The sequence below is a fragment of the Charadrius vociferus genome, unplaced genomic scaffold (genome assembly GCF_000708025.1).
Source record: "Charadrius vociferus isolate BGI_N301 unplaced genomic scaffold, ASM70802v2 scaffold260, whole genome shotgun sequence".
Taxonomy (NCBI): Eukaryota; Metazoa; Chordata; class Aves; order Charadriiformes; family Charadriidae; genus Charadrius; species Charadrius vociferus.
In genome coordinates this window covers 854,637-871,701 of record NW_009646410.1, presented here as the reverse complement: position 1 = coordinate 871,701, position 17,065 = coordinate 854,637, and the positions used below count along the sequence as shown (strand labels likewise).

Genomic DNA, 17,065 nt, shown 5'->3' with positions numbered 1-17,065 from the left:
CTGACGCCACATGCATATTCATTCATGTTCACAAGGTAGGACTTGTCAGCAGAAATCCAAATTACAGCCGTCATTTCAGGCCTGCAGCCATAACCTCCCTGCTCTCCCACTTCGGGACTGTCCTATAAGGCCACGTAGGCTGGAAAAGGACCTTTAACTGGCTCCATGTCTGCCAGACAGGCAGTTCCTCTCACACAATGCTACATCACCATGCAGAAGACGCAAGTGTCACTCGGAGGTTTCTGCAGAAACCGTGAACTAGAGCCACCAGGCCTTTGTACTATCCCTCACTTTCCCATCCAAGGCTGTGCAACCCACTTAACTCTTTTGAAGAATCATTTATTTGCTTCTTGCTGCAGAAAATGGAGGTGATGCCCCAGTGTTATCAAGCAGTGAGTGGTTGTGCAGGATGGGCACCAACACTGAATGTGTTACCTTACCCAGAATAAATACACCATCTCCTATTAGCAGGTCCTGCTGTTGCCAGGGCCAGCCCAAAGCTCAGCTCTCCCTCTTGCCAAAACTCAGGCTGCTCCAAATGCAGCAGCACTGGCTTCAGCAGAGGGTTAAGGTGCTGGCTCTTGGCTGGGTTTGTGAGAGCAGCCCAAGCTGCCTCCAAACTCGGCTGCCTGAAAAGATGTGGGATACCTGGTGGAGGCACCTCCCCAGGGACATGCAGCTCCTGTGGGCGAGGGGCTCCGTCCCTGGGGCTGTGGCACCACCAAGGCAGGAGGTGGACAGCAGCACAAGAACACCCAAGGAACTTAGTGCCTGCCCATGGTGGGATTTGGTCCCCCCTACCCTCCAGAGGCAACTGGGGGAAATAAATTCCCCAGGTGGCTTTGCCAGGTGCTCGGGAGGAAGATGACTAACAAAACATCACTGAGATTTTCCGATAGCCGCTGAGTAAAGCCAATACGTAGCGCACACATCCGAGCTGCAGCAGAGGGACTTTAAAACCCCTTTATCAACCTTTTCTGCATTGGAAAGGGCATAAAACGAGCAATCCCACATCCCTGCTCAGGAAGAAAAGGCTCAGGCTCCCGCCAGGTCTGAGCCCACTCTGGCCACCACAGCATGTTGGGGGCCACCTGGCTCCCCAGGGCTCGGGCTCACCTCACCACAACACTGCAAAACTCCCATTAGTCACCCCAGCTGGCAGCTCCGCTCGCCCCTGCCAGTTTTGCCTGGAGCACAATTCATTTGTTTTTCTGGCCTGCCCGCTCATGTCTGTGGACAAAAAAGAAACCCAAACTGACATTAAAGATAGGAAAGGGGTTTAGCAGTGTCGAGGCATCTGTCAGCATCCAATTGCTTGGCCCAGGGCTCCAGCAAAAAGCAGCTGAGAACTGCTGCTGCATTTCTCTTCGCCACACACGTCTGGGAGGGCAAAACCCAGCGGCGCTGAGTGCTGGCCACAGCCACGAGTGCATCTTGCACAACACGTACACTCTTCTGCTCTGCCTCAGGCTCTCGCATAAAGACGAAGGTCAGTTCGTCACTTACCCACCCACCTTCACCCGGAACAAAGTAATCAAGCCAGATCTATTTGCAGACAGAAAGCCTGCAGATATTTTCAACCCAGTTTACTAACTTGTTTGGGAAACAAGGACCTTAGCCATGTCCTTCCACCTAGATCTGGTTTTGAGGCAGTCACTGAAGGTTTAGCCCAACTTTTATATGGGCAAATAACTCCCATATACCCTCTCCCTTCCACGGCTGGATAATCACATTGGTTTCTCCAAACCACAGTAAAGAAGGAGCTGCAATCTTCTAGCAATTGCCTTCAGATTGTGGTGTAACAGATGAACAAAGGTACTGATATTTGACCTTCTAGCAATATTTCCTATTAGAGGCCTTCATCCCTCCTAGGGGTTCCCCAAACTTCAGCAGATGCAAGTCTGCTACAAGTCCAACATCAGTCTGAAGCACGAGTTCTCAAGTTTCATGGGTCTCAAACAGATCCTCAGTGAGCTGAGAGCTCAGCTGGCCTCTGCGTCACCAAGAAAACCCTTGGGAAAGGTGAGCACCTTCCACCCATGATTTAGCTCAGGGCAGTCTGGGCAGCAGGTCCTTTAGCACAGGCAGGAAAACATGCACCAGTGATTTTGATGAATTCAAATGACAACGGCTAAAAACAAGGAAAACTGTTTGGGCAACCAAGCAAAGAGCCAGGCCCTTAATGTGCCACACTGCTGACAACATGACTGAGGCACACAGTGACCTGCACTTCCCAACAGGATGAAGACCTCCTTCCTGTCTTTCCTTTTCCAGGAACCACATTGTGATCCCCCCGGGTATGGGCAGGAAGAGCCTAGGTGTCAACGCCAAGTTGTTGGATCTCCTTTCCTGCCCTGTTGTGACTTCTAGGTATCACCTGCACCTTCCTTGGAGCAACTGTCCTTGGACAAGAGACCTGAGCAGGACCTGGCTGGGGGGGAGCAGGGAGGCAGAGCATCTGCTGAGAGCAGCACAGCCAAAGCTGCTTCTCTTGGCTAGCTGGAGTCCAAAAAGCTGCTCGCTTCCTAAAAACCATGCTCCACAAAGTTCTGGCTTTTTCGGTCTCCCCCAGCCTCTTCTCCACCCATCATCCAAGGACACAGCAGGGAATCACTTCTCTTGATCCTTCCCCCACTAACTCCCCTAATCCTCATTAATAAAAGCCAAGGTGAATGACAATCCAGAGTTTGATAGATAAGATCTGTTAGATGGAAAATCACCCTTGCTACTACTCAGGGTCCCCAGATGTCAATCCGTGGAAGAGATGGGCTGCAGCAGTCTCACCCACAGCTACAATACAGCCTGTTGTCTCCTCCCTGTGCCATGTCCTTATCTACTGGCCAGACTTTTCATGCAACTAATAAGTTAACTCCATCTCTTCAAAAGCCCTGCTTTTCAGGGAACACACCACCCTCCTCACCATCACAAATGCAAGAAATTTCTGGAAGAAAGACACCAGCAGCTTCCAGATAGCCTCAATAATGTCAGCCAGGTTCCTAGCAAAGGCCTCCATCCCTCCTGTGCCAGCATCAGTCCCAATCTCTGCCCACTCCTAGGGCAGCACAGGGCAACATGGCAAGTCAGGGCATCACAAAGCGTGAGCCAGAGCCACTTCCAAAGCCACCTCCAGCATGAATTTATACAAGCACATCTTTCTCAAACTCATCTCCAGAGCCATCTCCATTGCCTCGGAGAGAGCTGCCCTTCTTGGCACCCACCTGCCCACCTACTGCACAAAGCACAGACTCCGGGAAAGCCACAGGCAGCAACCAGGGAGGACAGTGGGAGTCAGGAGAACAAGGGCCAGCTCACACGTAAACCATTTGCAATCACCCACCAGCCGGAGATTTGCCACCAAGGTAAAAAGCAGGGACAAGCCACATCTTGCCAGATTCCTGCATGCTGATGGGAGCTGTCGGTGCACGCTCTGGTGCCAGCTGCTTCCTCATCCCCTATTTCCCATCTCCATACCAAGCAGCGTTATCCCTGGTACTGGCTAATGGCCATTAAACCTGGTCCCAAAAGTGGGATTTACTCACCTGGTGTTACACCCACATTACTGGTGATCAACGAGCACCAAGCAGCCAGGCAGATCCAAAGTCAACCCAGGAGAGCAGAAAACAGTGGTGAGACAGATCAAAGACTCATCTAGGCAAGGAGCTGGGCTTAAATGCAGCTAGGGAACAAATTGGGTGGAGAAGGTCTGGGAGGAGGCCCAGATGAGGCTGGTCAGCCTAATTAAGACCTGTTAGTGCAGGCAGGACCCCAATGCCCTTTGCAGGGGGAGGATGTTGGACTGATGCTATGAAGAACTGCTTGGGAAACTCATGATAAACCAGCACTTCCCCCATCCTTGGCACAGTCCTGTTTTCTCCGCACTGGCAGAGCTGATCCGTAGGGGTTTTGCTGGGGCTGTTCAGATCCTGTCCCTGCTGCACTCTCAGGCCAGGAATCTGTTTTCAGGTGCTTGAAGAGCTCGGTTTCTGCTGGGTCTGTCTGGGTTCAAGGGAAAGATCAAAGCAGGAGTTTCATTTGGGTGCTCCCACAGCCCCCGGCAGGAGCCTGCTGGAGTGGGCTGTGGACAGCAGGACTGAACCTGGGGCTGGAATAGCTCCCTGCCCCGAACTGCTCTGCAATCCCATATCTGAAATGTCACTTAGTTTCCCTTGCTTTTTAAAAGAAACCCAAAACCCAGTGACAAACAAACCCACCCCGCTTCCTCTGCAAGATTCCATCTGTCAGACGATTTGCTAATCTGGATCTCTGGAACAAATTCAACTAGTCTTTCTCAAAAGCAATTTGCAAGCTCTGAGGCATTTGCACTTCGGTTTCCAGGCACACGGTCTGCCCCCAAACTGCTGCTGAGGCTCCTGAGCTCAGCACTGACTTACAGAGCCGTAACGTGCCGGTAAGGATATGCACAGAGCAAGGCACCTGCAGCCACCTCCACCGTGCCCCAGGCATCTGTCTGTCCCTTAAGGGCTGCGAGCGACTGCTGACAAAGTGACATCCCACAGACAGAAGCCCATAGCGTTCGGCCACGCTGCACCACTTGGGCCAACACTTTAATTGGAGCTAGATTTGGATTCTCTGCAGTAAACTTACTGGGTGACCTTGGAAAAATCAGCTGGGATATAATATAACCTCCCTGGGAGAGGACAGCAAAGCACACCAAGATCTCGGGATGGAATGGTACTTAAAAAGTCACTTATAAAGGTACTGACCAAGAGAAGTGCCTGGTTTTGCCACCCCCAACAGACACTCAGTGTCCCAAAAAAACAATTTACCACCCCACTTGGTTTACAGTAAACACCACACTCTGTGCATGCAGCCTCTTTTACGCATTCATACACTTCATATCCAGCACACACAGGGGCTGAGCTGCGGTGGCAGGAGGATGATGCTGCAGCAGGGTGTGGAGACCTAACGTACCATGAACAACTAACTTTCTTCTCCATTTCCATCCCTGCTCTCAAGCTGCAGGTATCGTCCAGTCCTTGAACACCCTTCCAAGCCCCATCGCTGTCTGCCCCCCCCATCCCAGCCACACTCCTGACTTCCCTGCTGGACCCTGCTGCTGGGTCTCCCTCCTGAGCGGCTGTAGGGGAGAAGCAGGCTGCTCTTCTCCCCATGGAGGTACCCACCAGCTGCAAGCTCTTACTGAGGATGATATATAGATACCATCATCGTTTGCAGGCTAAATATAAACCTTTTCCCAGGAGGTAAACTACATGAACGTCCTTGTGTTTCTCAGCCCAAAGGGCTGCCAGCCCTTGCAGGGAGCAGCCAGCAACGCTCATCCCAGCAGCGGCCTGTCCCCCATCACAGCTAGGGAAACTGAGGCATGGAAGAAGCAGGGAGAAGCACTGTGGAAGCACTCCTGGTCTGCTGCCATAAACAACTACTAGGACTGCTCCAGCACAGCTAGGGGAATCCAAGTAGGCTTGAATACTGGTGTCTTGGGGGTCACTGGAAGAACAAGAAACATTCAGACCTGAACGAGAGACAATAAGCTCATCAGGGCAGGCAGTGACTAGCAGAGAGTAGCCGTAAAGGAGGACTGAAACCGGCAGCATGCTCCCCCTTGTCCCATCCAGGGCATCCATCCATCCCCAGACATTGCAAGGGCTGGTCCGGGGATGCACCTTTGCACCAGTTCATCTGCCCCCAACAAAAGCACGCTGTTTGCAGCACGCACCCAGGTGTGGCTATTGCTGTGAACTTCAATCCTATTCCAATGCTACTAGCCCAAGACGATCACGTGTGTGTGTGTGAAAATCTGCCTGAGTTTCACAGATGTCCCTGGTCTCTCATGTTAGTGGCTCAACACCAGGAGCAGGCTGCCTGAGAACATCAAGCCCAAAGGAGCATGAAAGCATGCGTTAGCCTTCCACGTTTGCACTGTCCATCCTATCTAGTTACCCTGGGAAGGGTTAAACCAAGGTTTTTCGGCACCGCTGTTGGTTGGTGTGGCGCAGCCGGCTGAGCCAGCGCTGGAACAAACTTGTTCCTTTACCTTTATGCAGGCAGAAAGCAGCGAGGAGGCCATGTGGCACTTGGCAGCACATCTCCAAGGTCGTTGCAGCGACTGTGTGCGTCGGGCTGCCCAGGGAAAAAGGTGTCCTGCAGCCAGGGGCAGAAGGTGGACGAAAGCCATTGGGGCTGCAGCCCCACTGGAGAGTCCTCCGCAGTGAGCAGGCGCACACGGAGATGTGAGGGGAGCCAGAAATCTTCTGCTGGACAAACTCAAGAGTTGGACAGGGCAGCTGGGAACAGAAAATGAGCTGTGCTTCTGCCTTTTTTTTTCAGGTTTGCTGTTGCCGGGGAGAGGTTTTAGGCTGTCATCCAGCTAATTCACACCAGAGAGACAAGCACTTGAATTAGTTGCATTATCTGCGCCCAGCTAAACTGGACAAAGGATTAAAGTGTGCTGAGCACCACCACCGTGATTTGCATCTCAGAGCCCCTTCCCACGGGCCCCCTCCATTCCCAGCCTCTTTTTTTTGTTTTGGCTGGGAGCCAGCCAGCATAAGAGCCCTGTTTACAGAAGTGATGCCTAGGTTAATATTGCAAAAGACTTCATGAAAGCTTTTAGTCGCTACTGAAGCAGAAGTATCTAACCGTGGGCCATGAGCTGACCAGGCTGTGCACACAGGAGATGAGCCGCCCACGCCGCGCACGCAGCCACGCGCCCGCTACCCTTCGTTTGACCAATTCTGGTCTCAGCCTGAGGTACGAAACTAACTTTCTGCCACCATAGCGTATTTGAAATGATGAGCAAAATTAAACTATTATTAACTTTTAAAGCTGCACACAAAACTCAAATGTAGCTATTGTTTTAGGGAAAAAACCCACTATTTGAGCGCTAAATAAATATTGCACTTTGCAGTGACTTTATGGGCACTTCTTTTGAGCTCATCCAGCTGCCAAAGATTTTTTATGTGTGTTTATTCATGTGGAGAGGATGGGGAATGCTATTGATACAGGTTTCGTGCTGCTGGTCTCAAAGAAATCAAAACTGGGGTCTCTCAGCAGAAGCTCTAGATCTAAACAGAGGTAAAGCAAAAGGCTATCTGTGATTGTTGGATTCTAATTAATTAAAGCTTTAAGAATGTTTTCTCACTGCTAGCACTTTGTAGGTAGGTGCAGTTTTTCTGAAAGGTTCACACCGAGCTCTGCTGCAACACACACGCTTTATATGTTTCTATTTTTCTTGGCATTTGCAGAGTTTTGCCTTCACTTCTCAGCACCAGGACTGAGTGACCTTAGCAATTGCCAGCAAGGGGACTCCATATGATGAAAGCAGGTGAAAGGGAAAATAAGGGCGGGAACTAGGTAAGGCCAATTCATACCTCAGAGGAGGTGTGGTCCTGCTCCGTACCTGGCTGTGGTCACAGCCTTGTGAAATATAAAAGGGGAAGGCAGTTGTTTCTCAAGCAATCTGTTGCCAGGATCCTGTAGCGAGAAGGAAGGGAGGTGCTAGAAGAAATGCAGAGCAAGAAGTCTAGAGTGTCAGCTGCAAAAGGTGTGGGATGCACTGGTGCCTCTGAGCCTCAGGAATACCGCCAGCCCTTTTCTGTAGGTCCATTTGCTGGGCTGAAGGTTACATGGTAGCTGCACTCCCTTCCTCAGCAGACTAGCTTAGGAGGAGAAAGGATGTCCCGAGGAGGAGCAGCAGCACATGAAGCTGCCAAGCCGCAGGACGGGGGTTGGGCATGGATGGTCCTGCTCGCTGCAGTGCTGCTGCAGGGGCTGACACTGGGCTTCCCCTCCTGCATCGGTGTCTTCTTCACGGACCTCCAGCATGAATTCCAGGCCAGCAATAGCGAGACGTCATGGTTCCCATCCATCATGGTGGCCGTGCTGCACGGAGGCGGTAAGTAGAGGCTGCAGGGAATGCCCCCACCACCTCCTGCTGATGTTGCTGATGAGGGGCCATAACAAGGGCACTTTACTTCATTAAGGAGGATGGTGGAAGGGATGGGGAGGTCCAAGCAGACTGGCTGGTCAGCAGCGCACAGCATCTCCCAGCCACTTTGATCACACAGTCCAAAGCTAAGTGTCCACAGACACCAAGCTCCCTTTTGCCACTCTAAGAGACAACCAAGACCTTTGGTCAAAGAAGGTGAATCCCTTTCTCAGCCCATGTTCTCCAGACCAGTGAGAACTTAATTATTTCCCACAGCAGCTCTTTGAATAAGCTGGCAGGTAGCGCTGGAGCTTGGATGCTTTCTTGATTCATCTTCTGTCCACAAGAGCACATCTCCTTCCAAGTACCACATGACAACTGTATTCTTCACGGCTGAAAAGATGCCAAAAGGCTCAAGCTCCTCCAGGCTGCTAGCTGAGGCAGAGTATTAAAAGCAATTCCTTGGGCGGTGGCATCGAGTGCACACCCAAGCAGGCATCAGGGTGGATGTGAGCGTAGCTGGATTAATGCAGAATGTGGGTCAGGCAGCACCCTCCAGGTGAAGGGGGGTGAAAGGAGGGATGCGCTTTGCAGAGTGGAGTGAATCACTGGTTTTCCCCCCAAAAGAAAATGTGGGGGCTACACAGGACAGGGTCCCCAAATGGATATTTCTGCATAGAAGAGAAAAACAAACCCCCAGCAGCTTGAGGACTTCCCAATGAGTGGTTTGTGTTGCTCCTGATCCGTCCACATGCAACTCCTGTGCTCATTTGGTAAACAGACTACCCAAACCTCACCAGGCAAAAGAAGCAAAGTATCCAGTGACACCCACGTTATCTGAGCTGCTCCCTGAGTTCATACCTGCCCCCTACCAATATTGGTGAAAGGTGACACTATAGTATGAAAAAAAAAAGCAGAGCCCTGAGTCATACTAATGTGAAGGCTGTGGCAGGTTCAGTCTCTCCTGTGCAGGACTTGGCTGACAGCCACCTGACATGGGAGAGGGAGTTTGCACCTTAGCAAGAGCAGTTGAGTCCAGAATTGCAAGGTGCAGATGGAAAGAGATCTCAGGAGAAGCAATAAGGGGAGAAATTATCACCGAAGGTCAGCAGAAATAGAGCAATGTCCTTCGGGCTTTGAATTGGGAAAGTGCTGGGTGTTCCCTGTGTTGCTTTCCATCCCCTGTGGTCCTGCTGCAGTTAGTGGGAAGGAGACAAATGGGACCTGCTGGCTCTGGAAAATGGTCTCAGAAGCAGCTCGGTCCCAACATGTCCATAAAGGACAAGTCTGGCAGTATCTGCAAGAAAATATCAATTATCTTCTTTAATGAAGTAATTGTTTTGTAGGAGGCTGGAACCACAGTAAAAGGTAATATAAAGACAGCCAATAAATAGATCCAAAAGTTATAAATTAGACAAGGAAAGAATAGCCCCATGTTAATTGTATTCACTAACAGAATTTGTCAGGGCATGGCCAGTGAATTATGAGTGAGTTGCTACTTGGCTTGCCAGCTATGGCTCCTATTGCAGGCTGTTAGAGCAGAGGAGTGCTTGTTCTTGTCCCCCAGTGGCATAAGGCATGAGTAACACAACCATAAACCAGGAAGAAAAAACAAAAAAAAACCCCAAAACCCAGAGATAAAAGACTGCCTCTCAGGCCAAGCATGTAGGGCTTTCACTGTAATTTCTGACCTCCGTTGCGGTGGGCCAGGCTCTGTTTGATGCAGTTTCTCCAGTTACATCATCTTGGCACTTAAACCTTTTCCAAAAATGCCTTCTGCTGTGTCATCAGTGTCTCTTAAAGGTGCTTCTCTCTTTTCTTCTCCTTTATTCTTTTCAATTCAGAGGAACTGAAGGGGAAAAAATATTTATTGCAAAAATTAGTAAACTGGAAGGGGAATGGAAAAAGCAGCCCATCGTCAGAGCGGTCAGTGCAGTGAGAAGGTCCCATGTGGGAGAGCTAACCTCAGCTCAGCAGAGCTGTGGCAGGAAACAGGGAAGGGCACAGTGCAAACAATAGCTCATAACTTATTAAGCCAGACATATCTTATTACCCATGCTATGTTCCTAGGTAAAAGAGATTAACCATTATTTTGTTATAAGAATCATTTGAGAGACCTCAGGATCCTATGGCTGTTGCCAAAAGGGGAATTCCAAGAGTTCAGGCTTTTACAGGTTCCTGCTCCTAGATATTCACGTAACTCTCTGGATTGCACTCATAGAAATGCAGCATTTTTTTGGAATTATCTTTTGCGAAGGAAAGCACAAAAGCCCCAGGCACACGAGAAATAATGTTTGAAACCTAGAAAGCAAGTTAACAGAAACAAATAATGAAAAAAACTTAAGATTTTTAGAGCCAATCTCATTATTTTGGAGTGTTTAATTTATGACTTCAGCAGTACCATCCTTAATGTCTTCAGCTGCAGGAGGAAAAATAATCCGGTCACCAGCTTGCTGAACACTTTTTCAAAGGCCAGTTGAAGTCTGAGGTGAAAATCTCCCAAGCAGATCAAAATACAGACAGCTGCAGTCCTAATTTTAATAATGTTCCACTGTTTGCTTGACTATGTGGATTTTATTTCAAACCAGACATTGATTTAGGTCACAAATATGCCTCAGGGTATTTTTCCCTGATTGACCCCTAATTTTGAAGCTTACAGTCATTTTGCATTTGCTTATATAACCTTAAGCGTTCAGAAGAGGGGGAAAAAATAATAAAACCTGGAAAACCTTGAGGATCCTCAAAAGAACAGGAAAAGAAACTGTACCTTCAGATCCTCTTCTCCCAGAGCATGCAGACAGAAGTATGTTTCCCACTGATGGTCTGCAAGGCTGAACTAATCTTTTCCTACCCCAAAACGGAGGATGCTAAATGACATTAACAAACTGGTAATTAAAAGTCTATGAAAATTAAAGAATTAACTGACCTTAAACACACACCTCCATGCCTATTTGTTCATCTCTTTTTTTCTGATGAAATAACATAACTCTTTCCTAGTAAAACCTGCCAGCAATGTCTATACACAATAAAACCCAGGTTTCTGCCCATCGGAAGCGCCTGGGTCTTGCTCCCGCCTCTGTGCTGTTTGTGCCGGAGGTGTGGGAGTGGGAACCGGGATGTGCCCAGTCTGCTCCTAGGCTGGTGTCCTCTTGGAAGTGGACACAGTTAAACCTACCCACCCCTGCCAAGTGTGCCAGGACAGGAATGTGCGAAGAGCTGTACTGACAATAACATTTTATTATTTTCCTGGGGAAGATGACTTGCAGGACAGCTGCAAGACTCCACAAGCTGCAGCTTGGATGCTACTGCCCGAAACTTAGATTGATTCCCATGCAGACATGAATATACCTCTCCAGATGTTTTCAAATAATCCTCCTCAATGACATCTATTTTTCTCCCATTCTTGATCTATTTCAGAGTCAATCTGCCTTCTCTTGCAAGGCTTTTCACGTAGGTAGCAGGACACCAAGGGCAATTTAGGAGATTTTGTGGCAGAATATTTGAAAAACATAGCAAAATGAGAATGGAAATATGCAAGCAGAAATATCACCCTGCTTAACATCTCTTACTCGGAGGTGTAGAAATACAAGTTCTCCGCTTTTTCAAATAATTTCCAGAATTTATATCATGTCAGAACAGAATTACACTTCAAGGCACAAGAAGTGCCTTCTTCCGTTTAATTTCCAAGAGTTTTAACTAAAATCCATCACAAGGTAGCTTAGAAATCCTACCTAACGATCAAAACCCAATGCAGATCACAAGAGCCTTCCCTTCAGCCAACAATTGACCATGCACTTGGGAAGATCAGGGGACATATTTTCTGTTCCTGGCTCCCCTATTACATTATGCTGCTGGGACAATTCTCAGGGTCTCTAGACTAAATAATTTGGTAATTGCAGCCGTCCAGCAGGTACAAAATATTTCCCTCCTCCCTAACTGCATCCCTTCTGCATCTTTGCCGCCAGGGCCCCTCTGCAGCATCTTGGTGAAGCGATTTGGCTGCAGGTTTGCTGTGATGCTGGGAGGCCTGCTCAGCGGAGTGGGCATGGTCTCCAGCTCCTTCTGCAAGTCCATCAGCCAACTTTACTTAACAGCTGGCTTCATCACTGGTAAGTACCAAAGAACGGCAGGAAAACCCAGCTGCTGTGCTTGACTTGAGAGATGGGAAATGGCGAGAGTCCCACTTAAGTGCTCACGTTTTTCCATTCATCTGTGAAACAGATAAATCAAAAGCCCCACAGCGCAGCAGGAATCATATAGCGACTAGACTTGCCCTTCACATCCCTTTAACACACACCTAATCCAGCCAACCTCACTGGAAACTGCTTCTCTCTGGAAAAAGCTACAGGTCTCCAGGGGGCGAAATGGAGAGCAAAGATGTCTGTTCTTATTAGTAGCTTCTCAGCCTTTTGTCTTTAAAGAGAGGGTTTTTTCAATCTTGGAATGTAATGTGTTGGGACAACGTCCTTCCCAAGCTCCCTGAGATTGTATTTCACCACTCCCGATCTGGGGAATAGCGGAGATACTTTTTTCTAACAAAAGAACGTGTTGGTTTTGAACAGAAGTAACAGATGGGAACTTTTCCTTTCCAAATATTTCTCCTATGTGACTGATGTTCAACTCTTGCTTCTTTCTAACACAGAGAAATTAATTTCTTCAGCCAGGTTACTTTGGGACCAATCCTGTTGGATCTTGCAAGCTAAGCTGTGTCTGCTGCATAGAGAGAAAAACAAGTAATTCTCCGAGTCCTGATGAAAGTGTCAGGAAAGCCGCACTGTTTGTTGCATGCAGTATAAAAAACCAAGCTTTTAATGAACAATTCCATAATAATTTTAGGAATGGCAGCAAATGTCATCTTTAGTATACCCAAGAACACAAGGAACTTAGTACACACACAAGATCCTTCTTCATCCCTTGTGTGGGGTTTCTGAGTATTAATCACTGGGGGTTGTGCAGCCTGACAGGTGAGGAAATGCTTCAGTAGTAGATAAAGTCATCTATGGGTACACTCTGGATTTGGGGTCTTTTCACCCTTTAAGACAAGGCAGAGGGATCATGCACTGCATTTTCTCTTTCATTCCTGCCTTTAGGTCTGGGATCTTGCTTCAGCTTCCAGGCAGGAGTGACTGTGCTGGGCTACTACTTTGTACGGTGGCGAACCCTGGCCAACGCCATGGCATCCACTGGCGTCTCCCTCGGTTTCACGCTGTGGCCACTGCTTTCTCAATACTTGCTGGATGAGATGGGCTGGAGAAACACTTTTCTTATCTTCGGAGGAATACTATTGAACTGTTGTGTTTGTGGAGCCATCATGAGACCAGTTCAGCTTGCATCAGGGTCACCACTACAATCACCCAAGCCAGCAGAGGAGCCAGGGAGAAAAGCAGAAGGGGCACAACTGTCCAATGGAGCATCTTCTCCCCACACTGAGCTCCAGCAGCAAACCAGAAGGACTGCATGCTTCCAGCTGCTGCAGAAGTACCTGGCTTTTGACATCTTCTGTCAAAACAAAGGTTACCAGATTTACACCATTGGAGTAACCTGGATGATGATGGGGTTTGCATTACCCCACGTCTACCTTGTGCCTTATGCCATCCAGAACGGGGTGGAGGAACGCAGGGCAGCCCTCCTCATCTCCATTATCGGATTCATCAACATTTTCATACGCCCTTTGACAGGGCTGCTCTCAGGACACAGAGTCTTCACAGGGAGACGCACCTACCTGTTCAGCCTGGCTGCACTCCTCTGCGGGCTGAGCAATTTCATTTGTGTCATTTCAGCCGAGTTCAGCGTGCTCATCATCTACTGTGTCATCCTCAGTATAGCCATGAGTGGCATTGGGGCGCTCACCTTCCAGGTGCTGATGGATGTGGTGGAGATGGACAGGTTCTCAAGTGCTTTAGGGCTCTTCACTGTTCTGGAGAGTGTCACACTCCTCATCGGACCCCCTCTCACAGGTGAGAGAAGCTATTCAAGCAGGCAGGGGGAAAAACGATTGTTTAGACACTGGTGACAAATGTTTGGGAGCAAAAAGAGGAGAAGTGAGGGAGTTTCCAAACCCATGCAAGCAGATGAGTTATGCAAAGGGAGCAATATAAAAGGGAGAATCGGAAAGCAATGATGAGCCCCTTCTCAGAGCTGAAGGAGGGTCATTTCTGCAGCTGCCCAAGCGTCACTGCAGCGACAGCAGTCAGTGAAAAAGCTACCCACTTGGCAGGAGCTTTGATAGGCATGGGAGTGATGAGAGCTTTTTTTCAGTGAGTGGCAAGACACAGAGAGGAATTACTGTGCTAGCATCTTGCTGTCTATGAACTATTTCACTGCTTCGCTAGTTTGCATTGTTTTATCTACAAAGTCTCAAGGAATGGCAAACATCCCATTGAACAAATTAACTGTGATCAGAATTATTACCAGCTCTACATTATTCAAGAGCCTTATAGTAAAAGCTTCTGTTCGCTCTTCTTTCAGAGTTCTAGAATGTATTCATTTTTCTCTGGAGACAAGAAAGGAGCTAGTTATGACCCTCAATCCAATAAATTATTCACAGATTTCACAGTTTACTCCAAATGCCACTAAGTGGCCTGCCTAAGGTGCACCTGCTCCTGCAGTATAGCAGCAAATTCAAAAGACTAACAAGCAAGAAATGCGAACCTAAGCACGAATCCTCAATTCGGGCTTCAGTTCTCCAGACAATGAATTGTCTGCCATTCAGCGGGAAAATAATGTCTGGTCTAAGAATAGGATGATAACATGCACCATATTTCATTGTATTCCCTGCCATTAGTGTGTTGGTCACTTTTCTCAAAGTGCAAAAAAGGTCTTTTCTTGGACATCTCTGATAGGCGTGGCAGGTGGGAAAACAAAGTACAGTAAAAGCAGCTCCATTTCTATTTGTAGTCCAAAAATCTGCTAAAGAAAAGAGCACTATGAAAAGAAATATCAGCAATCTTTACTGAAGAATACAAGCAAACATTATTCCAGTATTTCCATATAAATAAGCAGCCTATAGAGAAGGTATCATATATTTGACCTGAATACCGCCTTTCCATCTCTAATATTAAAGTACTCTTTTGATGTATCACACTTCTAAGTGTTTTACACTGAGGGCACTTAATGTTAGTCATAATGCTTGCTGTGCTGTGAATTTTCCTCTCCTTGATTACACACTATTAGAGATAAGTTTTCAGTTTAGAGCGCCTAACATGTCAATTTTTGAGAGATTTCTCTATTTATTTGTTCTGTTTTCTGACCTGGAATGTAACAGCGTCACTCATTACAAAATCCAGTGAGTGACAGGGGCACAGGGGTCCTCTGCTGAGCAAACAAAATGAATCAGCAGGTTGGGGAAAAGTTAGAATTTCCTTTCTTTCCTGATTTTTCTGTGTATTGAGAAATACTTCATACAGAAGCAGAAACATCACCTGGGTGGTGACTACAAAACAAAAAAAAAACAAACAAAAGACCCCTAGAATCCAGAGAAGAGAACTTAACTATCTATGAACGCTTATCTATTGTATACGGCAGTTTGCTGAATGATTTATGTTTAACATTTCTGTAAATGACACCCAGTTGCCTTTAGTATGCATCTTCTCTTCTACTAAGCTGTGGCTTCTATTTCAGGTCTCCTGGTGGACATAACTACTGATTTCCGCTATGTCTTCTACAACTCCAGTTTCTTCCTGATATCAGCTGCACTATTCATGGGGCTCAGCTTCTTCGCTCTGGAGAAAAAAAACAAATTGAAAGAGGCTTCAAAAGTACCTTTGGATAATCCCTCCGGATATCAATACAATGAAATGCCAACTGAACCAGAGTCTGAGAGTCAATCCCCTCCAGCAGTCGTGTACATCACAAGCATATGAAAAGAAGAAAAAAAAGAGGAACACAATTATGTGGCCTGTACAAAGCTACACAAGGGCCAGCACTGATGGCAGATGAGAAAACAAGTGTCTGCTTTCCACAGCTGTCATCATCCTTCTGCCCTGCACTTCCACTCCGTGAGGCCATGTCAGACTCCACGTGAGCAATCCAGACCACAGGCTGAGCCCAGAACCCAGCGCCAGCCAAACAGCTGAAGGACAAAGAGAACTGCGCTTTCCTAAAGCAAATCATGGGATAACAGCCATGGTAACCAGTGCCCAGAGACAAAAGCTGTGTCAGTTCAATTGGTTTAAGTCAGTGCCTTTAAGAAGTCACCGGAATTTCACAAACACATTTCAGTTGGTAGCACTGGACAATACGTATTAATGGCTATGCACAATGGTAGTTCTTTCACAAAGAAGTGTAACTGCCCCACCTGAACATGCATTTTTGTTGCAGACTTACATGAATTTTCCTGACTGCTTCCCATATAGGTGGTAGCAAGACAAACACTTTCCACAGGAAGCACGTTGTTATTTTCCACATCTCTGAATATTATGTGGAGGCTGCTGCATGGGTTGCAGAACTCAGCCAAGTCTCTAGTAAGATAAAATATTTTCTCCTAAGTGGTACACATATGAGTTCTTCATGCCAAGGACATTTTCAAAGCCTCAGTGGTTCAACTCCAGAGCACCAAATGGAAAAAAAAAAAACAAACCTCAGAGTGCCTCCGTTGTATAACTAGTGATATCTCAAGTGCTTCTTGATATATCATAAAATAGGATTAATGGCTTGTGTAAATACACTTCTTTCCAGCATTAACTGGGACCCTTTGGTTTTTTGGGGGGTGGGGGCAGACAGGGAAGGTGTTACTAGACCTGAGAATAAGCGTATGTATGCTTATATAGGGCCAAAATCAAATCCACTGTAGGTCCCCCTTGCGTAAATGAATTCAGCTCTTTAGTCTTAGTCTCTCAGACTTCATTACACCAACATTCTCATTATAGAGAAGTTTGCACAAGCATGACTTACAAATAAGCCTGTGGAGAAAATATATTGAGAAGAACTGGTGTTACTGATTTTCATATCCATACGGCCATGATTGTAAGTGGCTTTTCTTGCTACACTCCTGGGAGTTACACTTCTAAGTACTAAGATGAGAGCTGCATCAACCTCCAGCCTCCCCAAGCATCAGCTCGAGTTGCAAACTGTTTCTATTCTGTACCATTCCTGATCTGACAGAAGCAGATACTCACAAAGCACTGGATATGAAGATTACTCAACACATTAGAACCA

The 17,065-nt window shown here is 47.5% G+C and overlaps 1 protein-coding gene across 1 annotated transcript; it reads left to right on the top strand.

Annotated features, from left to right (window-relative positions):
- Nucleotides 1–7,656: 7,656 nt before the first annotated feature.
- On the top strand, nucleotides 7,657–15,771 carry SLC16A5 (solute carrier family 16 (monocarboxylate transporter), member 5). Its single transcript, XM_009879543.1, has 4 exons — nucleotides 7,657–7,876; nucleotides 11,875–12,018; nucleotides 13,000–13,866; nucleotides 15,530–15,771. Exons 1-4 carry the CDS (start codon nucleotides 7,657–7,659, stop codon nucleotides 15,769–15,771), a joined length of 1,473 nt encoding a protein of 490 aa, XP_009877845.1.
- The last annotated feature ends 1,294 nt before the right edge of the window (nucleotides 15,772–17,065 follow it).

What these genes read in the sequence shown, in the direction of transcription:
- SLC16A5 (XM_009879543.1), top strand. Translation starts at nt 7,657, where the DNA reads ATGTCCCGAGGAGGAGCAGCAGCACATGAAGCTGCCAAGCCGCAGGAC. An exon ending in GGCCGTGCTGCACGGAGGCG is followed by an intron (nt 7,877 to 11,874) that starts GTAAGTAGAGGC and finishes CTTTGCCGCCAG; the next exon opens with GGCCCCTCTGCAGCATCTTG. An exon ending in CATCGGACCCCCTCTCACAG is followed by an intron (nt 13,867 to 15,529) that starts GTGAGAGAAGCT and finishes CTTCTATTTCAG; the next exon opens with GTCTCCTGGTGGACATAACT.